At 35.7% G+C, this 12,884-nt stretch overlaps 1 protein-coding gene across 2 annotated transcripts in view; it reads right to left on the bottom strand.

Moving 5' to 3' along the window:
* Positions 1 to 449: 449 nt before the first annotated feature.
* Positions 450 to 12,884, bottom strand: part of RNF217 (ring finger protein 217) — a 64,070-nt gene continuing 51,635 nt past the window's right edge. For both annotated transcript variants that reach the window (XM_072926847.1, XM_012572657.5), the window contains 2 exons: positions 11,911 to 11,982; positions 450 to 9,818 (listed from right to left, as the gene is read on the bottom strand). In XM_072926847.1, the coding sequence (XP_072782948.1) occupies positions 9,745 to 9,818; positions 11,911 to 11,982 (146 nt within the window). In that variant the 3' untranslated portion in view covers positions 450 to 9,744. The remainder of the gene's footprint in view (positions 9,819 to 11,910; positions 11,983 to 12,884) is intronic.

Genomic DNA, 12,884 nt, shown 5'->3' with positions numbered 1-12,884 from the left:
GTCAAAAAAAGGGAACGGGAAAATTGGATTCCAGCAATTTTCTCCTCATTTTGTGTTTGGTTATTTTAAGCTAACACTTTAACATTTCATGAGAAGGCAAAATTCTGTGTTGCATATTAGAATACTTTTAAAACTGAAAGAAGTAGTCAGAGATGACACCACACAACACAGAGTATTTTATATTAAAAAATTCACCACAGTAAACTGGCTTTTTTACCTCTGCTTTCATTTTCAGTGTCTACAGCACCCAAAGAGTGAAGTGACTCTAATACAATGTAAAGGGTTTGAGAACACAAAGATGCTGAAGTTTAAATTATTTAGTGTGATTTTTTAAAAAGATTATATAAATATCACAAAAAGTATTACAAATTTAAGCAAGACTCCCTGTAGATTGTCAACTATCCTTCATGCATAGAATTGCTTAAAGAAAGAGTTAAACATTCAGGCAATTTTATTTTTCTTTTTCAAAACTTTATTAGGTAGACATTACTAGATGACATTGTAAAACCCCTTGTGTGCAAGTGAACGAATTCTACAATGCATGTCTCCCCACAATAAATCAAATCCACTGCCCCCCACCCCCATTTCTGAATATTGATTCTAAGATTGGTGGAGTGCATTCAAATACTACTTTACATTCTTCCATTTCATCATGGAGAAGCACTTTTTCAGTCTGTTGCTAACAGGGGCTTGGGATGTCAGTGTAAGTGAAAGGAATGCCTTTAAAGGAAACAAAGTACCGTAAGTTTTGTCTTACGAAATTCAGTCTCATACGAACACCAGATTCATCAGAGTCTTTTAAAAATTAAACTGCCTACCGTGATTGTATTTAGCAAAGTGAAGCAATACAGAGACATATCTACTACTGAAAACTAGTGAGGTAACATTTTGAAAATAAAACTGTTAAAAAATTCACTTACTTTCGAAAGGTCCTGTCCAGCAGGACAAACATTGGCAGAATACCTTCCCTTGTATCCATGCATGAACATGTGCATATGCAACCTGTGTCTACTATAGCTTTTTAAAGAACAAAATTTTAGTTATACATTCATCAGGACAAGTTTAAAGATCAGACATTACTATGGTAGATTCAACAGAAGACTTCAATGAACCATCTTTCTAGATCTCCTAAAGGCACTCTGAAGAGGGCAGCAAGAAATAATCCTTACAAAACATTGACATGAACTAAAGCAGCCACATAGGTAGCACACTCAACAGTGATTATTGGTATACATTTAAAATACCAACTTGAAGATGAATTATTTGTAAAATATTGCCCAAGACTACAGAATATTTTATGAAATTATTACAGCAAAAATATCATTGTTGCAATACTAGGCAACAGAAAATATAGTTTTAGCTAAATGCAAGACAAAGGTATTGGGGAAATCTTATCAGCATTTTGGTTGTGTGAATGCTGGTTCTAGGATAGAAAAAAATTCATTTAAGGAAATAACTAGTAAAAATAAACTATTAAGGTGAAAGGAGTATTTTGACTCATGGCATGTTCTATGTAATAGATTATACATGGATCACATTTTTAAATCTTGAGATAATGCTGAAATAGAAGTCATTAAGATATGTAATAAGTCACTTATAATTTTATTGCAGTATGGCTCTAAATCAAATTCCCTAACACCAAAACCTTTAAATATGCAAGCTCAATCCTGACTAAACAGTTACAGTTAAGTGTTCACAGTATGTGACAACTATATTACCAATTAGTAACTCTAGGGTGGAGAAAAAGCCCCTTCTACAGTTCTGAACAACTCAAGGGTTTCAGGAAAAAAAAGGGTTCAAAGGGATACTCATCTTAATTTCTCCTGTTTTCCTTTATAAATGCTCAGTGGAGGAAATTGAACATATTAAAACCATCTTGTGATCATGAATCTATAAAAAATAAGACCTTCCAAGCATAATTTTTCTTCTTACCCCCCCCATTAACTCAGTTTCCTTCTTATAATTACCTTTTATACTTCATTTTTTGACAGATAATTGCTACCATAAGCTCATGAAATTCAAGGTAGTTTTAGAAATTAACTTATTCCTGACTTCAATAATAGTGGCATCAATGTTAGTAAGAACAAACAGATCCTTTAGTAAGTTTAGAACCGAAAGGGTAAATTCCACTGCCTTCTGGAAAACAAGGTAAGAAGAAATAAACCCCACAACACCCATTTTGAAGCTATCAGAAGATGGCAAAATGAGTAATACTTTTCCAGATCACACCTCCCACCTTGCAGTGAAGGGCTGGGCAGAGATCCCAGAGCTGCGCCACCATCTTGATTGATGGTTTTGTCCACTGAGACACCCACCCCAGAGGAGTTGCAAACTTGTATTAACAGGATACGTTAGTTCCAGTTGGATAACACTGAAATGCTCTCAATCTGTTTTAAGTTGCAGTGTACCTCCATGCGCCATATTCCTTGGTGCTTCCACCTCTAACAATTACTGTGAACAAGGCAGGAGTGAGCCCAAGCTGGCAGGTACAGCCACAACAGGCTGTGCTTAATTCTCCTTTCTAATAGGCTGCATTTCTTTCAGTGGTTGAAAACTCATGGCTTCTTATGTTGGAGGAGCCAGACTTACTCTAACAACTTATGATGCATTTCTGCAGAAGTCTGAAGGAAGACAGAAGTCAGGAGGAGGGATAGGGGCAAAAAGCAAGTTAAAAAAACCACAAAAATGAGATCATCAGAATTAAAATAAGCATGCCAGATTACTTTTATGATAGACTAACTTCTTGCCTAATACAATATTTGTCAACTTCTCAATAAACCAATACTCATTACTTTGGCTTAAGAGTCCACAGACATTGCTGTGTTTAGGGGTATGAACACCTTTCATTTTTTTCACGCAATAAGGCACTTACACATTTAAAATCCCTCATTATACAAAACACTAAATACTGGAATTCAAGTGTTGATTTCATGGGCATTGCAGTCCTCCAGTTTTTAAAACCCATAAATACACCACAAAAAGTTCCCATCACTGATGCATTTAGCTTGCATGCTGCCCAAATGCAGAACTAGAAATTGCTTTTTAAATGAATCCACAGTGTCTGGCCAGCACCCTAGTTGTGCCAGAAGCCTCAACACTAAAAAGGGTGTGATCTATTATCACACTACCCTCATTCCTTGCCATTCAAATTAAACCTCTTTTAAAGGGAACGCTTCACCCTAAAATACACAAAACAAGAGATGGGGGCAAGAGAAGACATCTCATTAAACTGTCATGGAATTAAATTCAGCTTGTACTCCTCAGAGATAATTTTTTCCTTTTATCAACACTATTCTCATCTCTACCATAGTGACAAGAATTAACAAATACCCAAAAATGTTATTTTGTACTCAGATGGTTAGTTATGTAACAAAGACGACTGTACTGTTTAAGTAAATTTTTAAAAAATTCAAAATTAAAAGCCCTGAAGAAAAATAGATTTCAGCATCTTGCTTTTGAGTAAATACAACAAAATTATTATTTTGCTTATATCTCAGCAAAGCATTCATGAAGCAACTTCTTATACGATCACATTTTACAGGGCAAATTTGATCATCCACCATTTTCACAAGTCAATTTCAAATTATGAAATTTAGAACGAGAAGGAGCACATAGAAACAAAGTGTGTAACAATGGAAACATGGTAAACAATTTATTATGAGATGGTAAACAGTGAAATGTAAATCTATCCCTGTCCTTGCAATTTCTGGATACAAACCAGCAGGATGCAAATTGATATGTAAAACTCTTAAGAGTCCATTTTTTTATGCAAAAACATAGCTCATGACTAAAGACTGAATCCATCTGCTCACCCAGAGCTGGCATAAGGCATGAAGATGTTTTCTGACTGCATCATAGTTTTACAGGACAGGTTTAAAACACCTGAACAGCTTCTCTGAATTCTGTAAATATATTTATCTTCTAAAAATGAGGTAAATGTGGCATTGTGTTAATAACGTCATGCTCTGTGACAGTAAGTTACAAATTTCAAAAATACTGTTTTCAGTCTGACAAATTTTCAACAAGGTGAGAACTGAATGGGGTTGGCATGCAATTGTGTTTAAGACATGTGCAAAATTCACATTAATGCTAAACAAATACTTTTACACAATAAGCTTCTCTTCTGACTTTAATCTATCCAAACACTTCAGATTAATTTTTCATGTTTTGATAAGCCAAATAAGCACCAAAAAAGGTTTTCTTTTTCACTATAAGCATATTTTAGTAAATGCATCACTATTATGACTATTGTGTTATACAGACAGATTTATAAATTAACAGTTGGAATTATGTTTCAGAATGTATGTATTTATTTTTTGTTATGGAGTAATTAAAACTTATTACATATTTTAAACTTTGAAATCAGAGCATGCACTCTAAGATCAGTTTTCACTTCCCTACCTTATGGCATTTCACTACTAGGCCAAGAGAAGAGAAGCATCAGTGAATAACTGCATAATATGTGCAGTCTGTTCCTTACTGCAGAGAGAACATATGGTTCCTGAACTCATATGCACACAAAGGTAAGGAAGAATCAGAGAGGAAGCTTCAGTCTGCAAGCAACTGCATTTGTTAGTTTTATTACAAAAATATTCTGGAGTGTTAAGTACTCAAACTGTAACAACAGTGAAAACACTTTCAATAGAATCAAGGCTCAGCTGGCTTTTCATTTAACAGTAGCAAGATAAACTACCCAACAGATTAGCAAGATAACTTTTTAGATGTTGTGCACCCTCAAGTTTGAGTGTTAAGTCCCAAAAATACTGAACAGCTGCAATTCCATTTCTTGCAGTGTGCTGTTATTTGTTACACTGAAGAAAGCAGAATTTGAAGAAATGCTATTTAACACTGTCTTTGGGTTTTTTTCCTAATTTTATTGGTGACTGAAAGCATTAAGATTTCTTTATTATATTAGAAGCTAGTATCTCCTCTCCTGACAATCTGCTCTAATGAGAATGTTGTTTGGAAATTCTTCCCACCGTCTTCCCTCTCCTGTGCTGACTAAACCCATTGGCATCATTCTGTAATGATAGGAGTAGCTCCATAGTAGCTCGCACTACTTAAGAAGTGAACCAGGTATTCCATGGCTATCAACACGCTTCCAGATGTTTTTATAAGAGTATTTGTGACCAAATTCCACACTGGCACAAAAATAGTTTTCTCTGGTTTAATGGGGCTGTGACTGATGTCAGGAATGAAGCTGACTCACTACAACTATAAGGCTTAAAAATTAAAAGAAAGTAAGAAATTATGTAATAGTCTCCTCATGTAGGATTCTTTCCATCAGCAGAGATCTAATATAGATTATAATAGTAACAGCAATCTGTGGTTCTTATCCACAACTTGAACCTGTACAATTAGCATACCAAAAATTATGATTGTAAGGCTTGCTCAAGAAACAAAATAACACAACTGAATAAAAAAAAAATCTAACAAACCAACCAAGAATTTACATGGCAATCTATTTGGCCACTGAATATTAAACAGTTTCTCAAATCTAACTGGCATAAGAAACCATTCCACCACTGGTGAATTTGTATCCTCTGGTAGAATTACTGCCCCACCTACACACCATTTAACATCACCCAAACTGTGACAGTCTTTAGAAGAGCCAAAAGCCTCTTGGCTAAAAAGAATACCTGACGGTGATCCAAAATGCTTTCTAGTTAAAATTGGCAGTAGTCCCTGCAAATTAATATTTTTAATAAAGTAAAACTTTTATAATGAATAAATAGGTGTAAATTACAAAACTCCTTAACACACCAGGAAGAGTTACGAAGTCAGCATTAGAAGCATCAAAACCAAACACAATCTTCCCTTACACATTTGCACTGCTTCAAAGGAAGATAATAGATCACTCAAAGTGCACTGTACTTTAGTGACATTGAACAGCTAGGAATATGCTGTTTATTATAGAAGTGGTAAGAACTGAAGACTCACTGACTTTTTTGTATAGAAATTAGCCTGATGGGTCAGCTCAGCACAAAGCTACTTGGAATTGTTTTTCTGCTTCTTGCTTGTGTTCCTACTCAGCCTATTACCCTCACTGGCTAATAGACTTACATAAGGAAAAGCACAATTATTTTCTAGTCACAAGCTCCTGGATAAACTCTGTACATATACCTAACTATGCTCTGAGATGCCACAGGTCAGAAAATGATCCTGCTGCTGATTAAGGCCCTGGGACTTGACCCCACTACCGAAATACAACTAAATTCTGCAGAGTGGAGAAAGGGAGAACAGCTCCTGGGGGTTGGTGTGTCCAGCCAGCCCTCCAGCAGGAGCAGGATGGGGGACACACAGCCATGGCACCATGGGGAGAGTCCCAGCTCTGACTGCGTGCCCGCACACAGGACTGAGCACACAGGCAAATCCAGCCCCAGCCAGCTTGAAACAGAAGGCTGGTGTGGACGGATTTAAGCATTTCCTAGTCTGAACACAGGCACTGATGAGCAACATCCTTGCACAAAGATAAACAATCTTAAATATCAGCTGTCGCAAAAGCAAACACAATGACCACAATGATCAGCATACAGTAGTGTGGAATCTGCCTTAGCAGGTTAATATAGCTGCCTGATGAAGTTTTCTGCTAATAAACATGGAGTAAAACAGCCCGATGGTTTCTTTTGAGTAGTTACAGAAAACGCAATACACTTACATAATTTCCTTATAAAGTCCATTCAGTTTCTTTCAAATGAATAAATTAATGTTTTTAAAACAAATTACGTGACTTTGATACATATAAGGTTTGCTGTGATGATTTGCTTAAAAGCTAATGTTTAACTAAATAAAGCTTTGTACTGAGCTACTTCTCGTGCTTTAGTAGGTTACATTATATTTATAAAAATTGTATTTATGTACTTTTCAAGTGGTAGTATTTTTATACAGACAGAAAAAGGCTTCCATATCCATATTACGACTGCTTCTTGAACATTTATCCTGTTCTACAGAACAAATTATTGTAATTCCTTGCAATTACAAAATAATTAATTGCAAAAAGTATTGTAATTCCTTTTTCTCTACAGAAAAAGCACACACTCACTCATCTTTACAAGGTCAAAGATGTCTCTTTCTGCTCTGTATAGAAAATGAAGAACCATTTCCCTTTGATTTAATCTGTTCTGATAAAATCAAAATGGCCTAGATGAAATGATAATGTAGAAGCCGAGTTGTATGTTCCTTTTCTCCACCCACAAGGACGTACTGTCTGAATAGAAATAAGTGCAGATCTATTATCTTCCCTTTTATGTTCTTTATTCTAGTATCTTAGTTTCAGATCTTACTGAACTCTAGTTAAAAACTGAAAAAGGCAAACATGGCAGACTGAAAACAGCTACAAAGACTGAAAGAATATCTCTCACATTTATACAGAACCAGGAAAGGAAAGGAAATAAATCCACTGTGTAGTTAAGTAAAGATAATCTCAAGTACTAAAATATTCTCAAGGGGAATAGTTTGACACCAAGTTATAGACTGCATTGCAAACCCAAAACTATCTATATATATCTTGCTCTCTGAGGTCTGAAGGTTTTTCTAAATAATACAAAAATATCTTCATTATTTGACATTTAAAGAGAGGAATAAAAATCCCTGAGTAAGCCAAAGACAACTGATATGTATAGCCTCAAAAACCATCAAAACGAAAACCAATTTAAGGCAGCTTCCAGCTTCAGACAGAACACAAATAGAAAACTGATGTGTCTCAGAAGAAAATAAGTCTAAATAACAGGTGAATTTGCATTGACAATAGGCTTTTGAATTTTATTTCTAGACATCATTGTTCCCTTCCTAATTTGAAAATCTTTGAAAAGTACTATTTCTACTGTTAGGATAACAGGGTAAACATGCCTTTAAATTCAAATGGAAATTATTAAAATGTTATTGACTACTATGGTGTGCTTGAAGAAAAAAAAATGCAAGAAAACAAAACCAGAAGCCGACAGAAAACAAGCATACCAGCCAACTATTGTAAACTGATATTTCTGTTTCTAGGTAAACAAAAGTTATCAGCTTCTTCCACTGAGGCTTCAAAGTCAAAAGTATCTTGTAACAGTATTATGTTGGTGGGGCAGAACATTATTTGCTTAAAAATTGCAACTGGATTCAGATTTAACAACAATTTTCAAAGAAAGTGGTACAAAGTATATCCTCTTAAGTGATATGTCTTTTGCAAGCCTAAATTTTGAAGTCAATAGACTCTTAAGGACATTTTCCATCTTCCTGCTTCCTCCTTCCCCATATATACACAAACACATATATATATAAATATATGTGTATCTTCAAACACACAAACTGAAAAGAAGTACCTTCACAGTACAAATCCAATCTTCTTTAGGATTAGCTTGTATTTTTACAGAATGAAGTAGATTTTTTAAAATTCAGCTCCTTTCTTTATTGTTTCAGTGTTCTGTCTCAACAAATTTATTCTAGTTTTTTTCGTGATACTTGTATGATAGATTTGGATTAAAATTAGAAGTGTAAAAATTCTCACTAATTGACTCCTTATGCTGAATTACATTGCTTTTGTCATGATGCACTGAGAAAGAGGTTTGGTAACAAACAGTTGAACTTAAGGAAAAAAGAGCAAAGATAGATATTCTCTTAAGAACTGTCATGTGACAGGAAGAGAAATGCTGGAAGCAGAAAATAAGAATTAAGTGGTCTCCTAAGAATTTATGATTGCTTCCCTTATCCTGGATTCACAGATTTTCCTCACAAGACATCAGTGGATACTCCAAGACTTATGTAGTAGTTGCCTACTCAAGGGAACAAACAAATAAAATGTGGTATTTATGTTATAAAATTTCATCAAGTCAATCCTCACATAGGTAGTGTGTAGCATGTGTTATCATATTCCAAGTCAGAATAAAAAAGAGCAGGTTTCCAGCTTCCCTGAAGACACATTTCAGGGATATCTTGGGACAGATTAGGCCACTGACACATCTTGTTATCTAAACCCTTCAGATTTTTTTTCTGTACTGTGAGAATTCAAAAATGAAGTCCTGTTGTAAGAAATCTTGTCACACCCTCTACCATTAATATTAATAGACTGTCATAAATAAATTACTGAAGTGAAACCAATCACCATATTCTTAAGTATCTCGGCGCTTCAGTACTAAGGGTATTTCCCTCTGAGGCACTGCAGTTTGGCGGTGGCAATGTGCACTCCACTAGCAGGAGGACTCAGAAGATAACCAGCTGTCGTGCTCTGGCATGTGATGGGGTTTCGGTATGCTGAACAGAATGCTGTGTGATGGAAGTTATTTACAGAAGTAGTTTTTAATACCAAAAGTAGTATGCTCAGTATACAGTAAGAGTCCAAACACTTCTAAGCATTTCCACCTTAAAGGCCGACACTGAAGTTAAACGAGCACATGTTAGCAGTTAAATGCTTTCTTCACAGGCCAAATCGGTAGTAGAGTTGTGGCTACAATACAGACTTGGATTGTCTGGTTCAGAAACTTAGACTCAAAAACTCCCCCAAAGTAATAACTAAAAAAAAACCACAACCAAAAACATTTAAAAAGCAGCAGCCAGGGGTCCCATCTTGTTGAGAGTGCACCAGAGCAAAGAGGCTTTCTGGTCTGCAGTAGTGTTTTCAGCTGAGGGAAGATGGCAGGAGAGCCCCCATCCTTCTTCCAGGGCGGTGGCTTTGATGCTGTAACCAGCACTGTATTGCTCAGTTGCACAAAACACGGATAGCCCTTGCAGGACCAGCTCAGTTCAGGCGAGTAATGTCCATCCTCACCAGGGCATACCTGTCCGTGACCTTTTCCTCTGCTTTTTACAAAGGCAATAGATAGGAAACACAAATAAACCTGCCAAAAGAAGGAAACATGAAAAAATACATAATTAAATGCAATTCTTTGTGCATGTGTTATGTTCTTTAGATATATGTAATCAGAGAGCTTTTCATGTCTCAGGAGAATTTAGACCAGGCATTTGGATAAGCAGAAAAAAATACTAGCTTGCAACAACCAGTGTGTTTGATAATAAGTTAAACTACACTTACTCTTTCCATTACAACAAATTCCTGTTAACCCTACACTCACCTCTGACAATTTAATTTTGAATCATGCTGTTTGGTATATGGTACAAACATAAAACTGTTAAGAGCACTCTGGAAATTCTTAGATCTAAACTTAAAGCTGATGTAAGCAAGCTAGTTTTCAATCAGATTCACATGCAATAGAGACAGCACGTTATAGTTTTACTTTTTAATTATTTTTACAATCATCCTCATCTACTGTGAAGTAATACCAAATGTTTATCTTTAATAATATCAAGTGTTTATCCTTGCCTGGACAGAGTACTATTTATTCTTAGGTCTTTTGAGAGAAAGCTGTAAAAACAAAAATAAAATAAATACATCACAATCATTCAGGTGAAAAAAAGTTTGTCAAATAGTCTGTACTCTTTCAAAACCAAATGAGAAGCATCTTCCTTTTTCTCTTGCCCCCAGGTGACTGAAATGGCCAAAGATTTTCTTTTCAAACAACACTGCAGTAACAGTATAGAACAAAAGACTACTACAATCACAGGGTTGTTGCTTTGCTCAATAGCCTTGTAAATGGTGCAGTATGGCTTTCAGCTATGTAACTAAAATTACTCTAATAGTGGTCGGCAGCAAATATTGCTCTAATTACCTCAAAACCAAAACTTTCCTATAAATAATCAATGTTTTTGGAACTGCTCAAACTGCTGGCCTTGATCATATCTTATCCAGCCAAGGCTAGGATGAGACTTCAATGGCATTCTGATTATTATTGCAAATGTTGTTACTATATTACTGCAAAACCCTCTTGATTTTTAGTATATAAAAAAGTGGGGTTTTTTCCCCCACCATAGATTATACCAGATTGCAGACCAAAATAAGATTTATTGGCACTAAGAAGCCTTTATTGTTTAAATTTTTGGCATTAAAATGCTATTGAATAGATATTTAAGATAAGCACCGCTCACTCTCTTCAGTGAAGATGGTTGGTCTAAATACAGAAATTGCAGCAATATTCCTTATTTGGCCAGATGTAGTCAAGAAAAGCTGTAACAGTATTTTGTTTATAGGTTGGTTACTTCCAACCTTATTAATATAGCTATCTGGTGTATTTTGGCTTTATTACATCAAAATAAAGGAGCCACATTCCAACACACCTCAGGGCTGGGCATGCATTGCAAGTTTTCAGTGGAATAAGCAGTTTGATGAAGAGCTGTGAAGCAGCATGATCCCTCAATGACATATTGCTGCCAACATAAAGAGTGGATATGCACTCACATGAGCAAAATTATACCTTGTTGTCACAGCTAATCTCCTTCCTGTGGGAAAACTCAGTTAAGCCAGGCAAAGAGCAGCTTTGCTAAAATATCTGTCCATGTTAACACAATCACATTAACAGAGCTCTGATACTGTAATCAAGTGAGTTCAGAGTACCAGTTTTTGTTATGGAATACAATTTGGCAGGCTTCACACTGGATCATGTTTTGAGACTGACTCATCCCAAATTGCTTCTTTGTTGCTGTTGCATTTTCAAGCTGAGTTCTTGGGACTAAGCCTTAGTTCCCTAAAAATCTCATCATACACATGACCAAGATTATAAAATTGTGATTCAATAGGGCGATTATAAGGCTGGGTCCAAGTCAGTCAGCCCCCAGGATTACGTTTAAATTACTCTGGACTTTTTGGTAGTTTATCTACAGCAGTTAAAGATGCTTATTTGGAAAATTAAATAAATTAGAACAAAAATATAGTAAGCATAAATTAAAACAAACCCCCCTTTTTTAGAAAAAAGTAATGTGCTTAATACTAAAACAGCATCTGTGAAATCTGTACTTTGTCTCCATGTCTTTGAGATGTAATCTAGAGAAAGCGACTGCATAATCAGGATTAGTTTCATTCACATATGTAACTCTTACCTATTACAACAGCTACGGCTCCCAGTGCCAGTCCCAGAACCAATATTAGGGGTGTAATGAGTAGTTTTCCAGCTGAAATGCAAAATTCTTTAAATAGTTCAAAGAAGGTTTTCTTTTTTCCTTTCTAACAATTCATAAATATTTCAAATCATAAAATATTTTAATTATTTAAAAAATAATATTTTTACCTCTAAAAATAGGATTCCTATTTGTAATTCCATCCTAGAAATTCACCCAGAACTATCACCATGCAGTCAAGCTCCCTACAAGCATTTCTGTTTGCCCTCTTCACCCACAACAACTCTCTGAGCACAGCTTATTTCATACATTAACAGCTTGCATTTATTTCTGTTTCCATTCTGAAATCCCTCAAGCATTGACAGGAACATGATAGCTATAAAGCTACTATAATTTGGCTTCTCCGGAATCCTACTGCACAGCAATCAGCCTGGAGAGACGCCAAGCAAACTAGCATCTTGGAAAGTTTAGGTTAGCTCAAGGTGATGAGACCATCACCTTTAAATACATTTCTGCTCACTTTAAAAGGTTACAGTGAAGTGTTCATGTACAGCTGTGATTCAGGTCTAAGTCAAACCACAGCCAAGTCTATTTTGGATCTACATTTATAAGGGTATTTTGTAGCTCTTACATGAGTAGGGCAGTGATGTTGAGCAGCATACTTGCTAGAGCATAAGACCAAGAACAAATAAATCATGTTCATATTCTTCACTTTCTGATGAGTTCATGATTTGTAGAAGTTCACATAGTGAAGGCAGGGGTCTTGCTGAAAAAGTGAATTTGAAACTGAACCAGAACCCAAGCTATCTTCCCTGCACTGCACATTTTCAATGGAAGAATCTCCCTGGCTCTGTTTGCTGAGCAGTTGGGTCAAAGACATCCCTTAACTAAACTGTATGAAAATGCAGGAGGGCAGGCATTTTTACTGATACACCAGCAGTCTGAGCAGGGACTTG

The sequence above is a fragment of the Taeniopygia guttata genome, chromosome 3 (genome assembly GCF_048771995.1).
Source record: "Taeniopygia guttata chromosome 3, bTaeGut7.mat, whole genome shotgun sequence".
Taxonomy (NCBI): domain Eukaryota; kingdom Metazoa; phylum Chordata; class Aves; order Passeriformes; family Estrildidae; genus Taeniopygia; species Taeniopygia guttata.
This window is presented reverse-complemented; position numbering and strand designations above follow the sequence as displayed.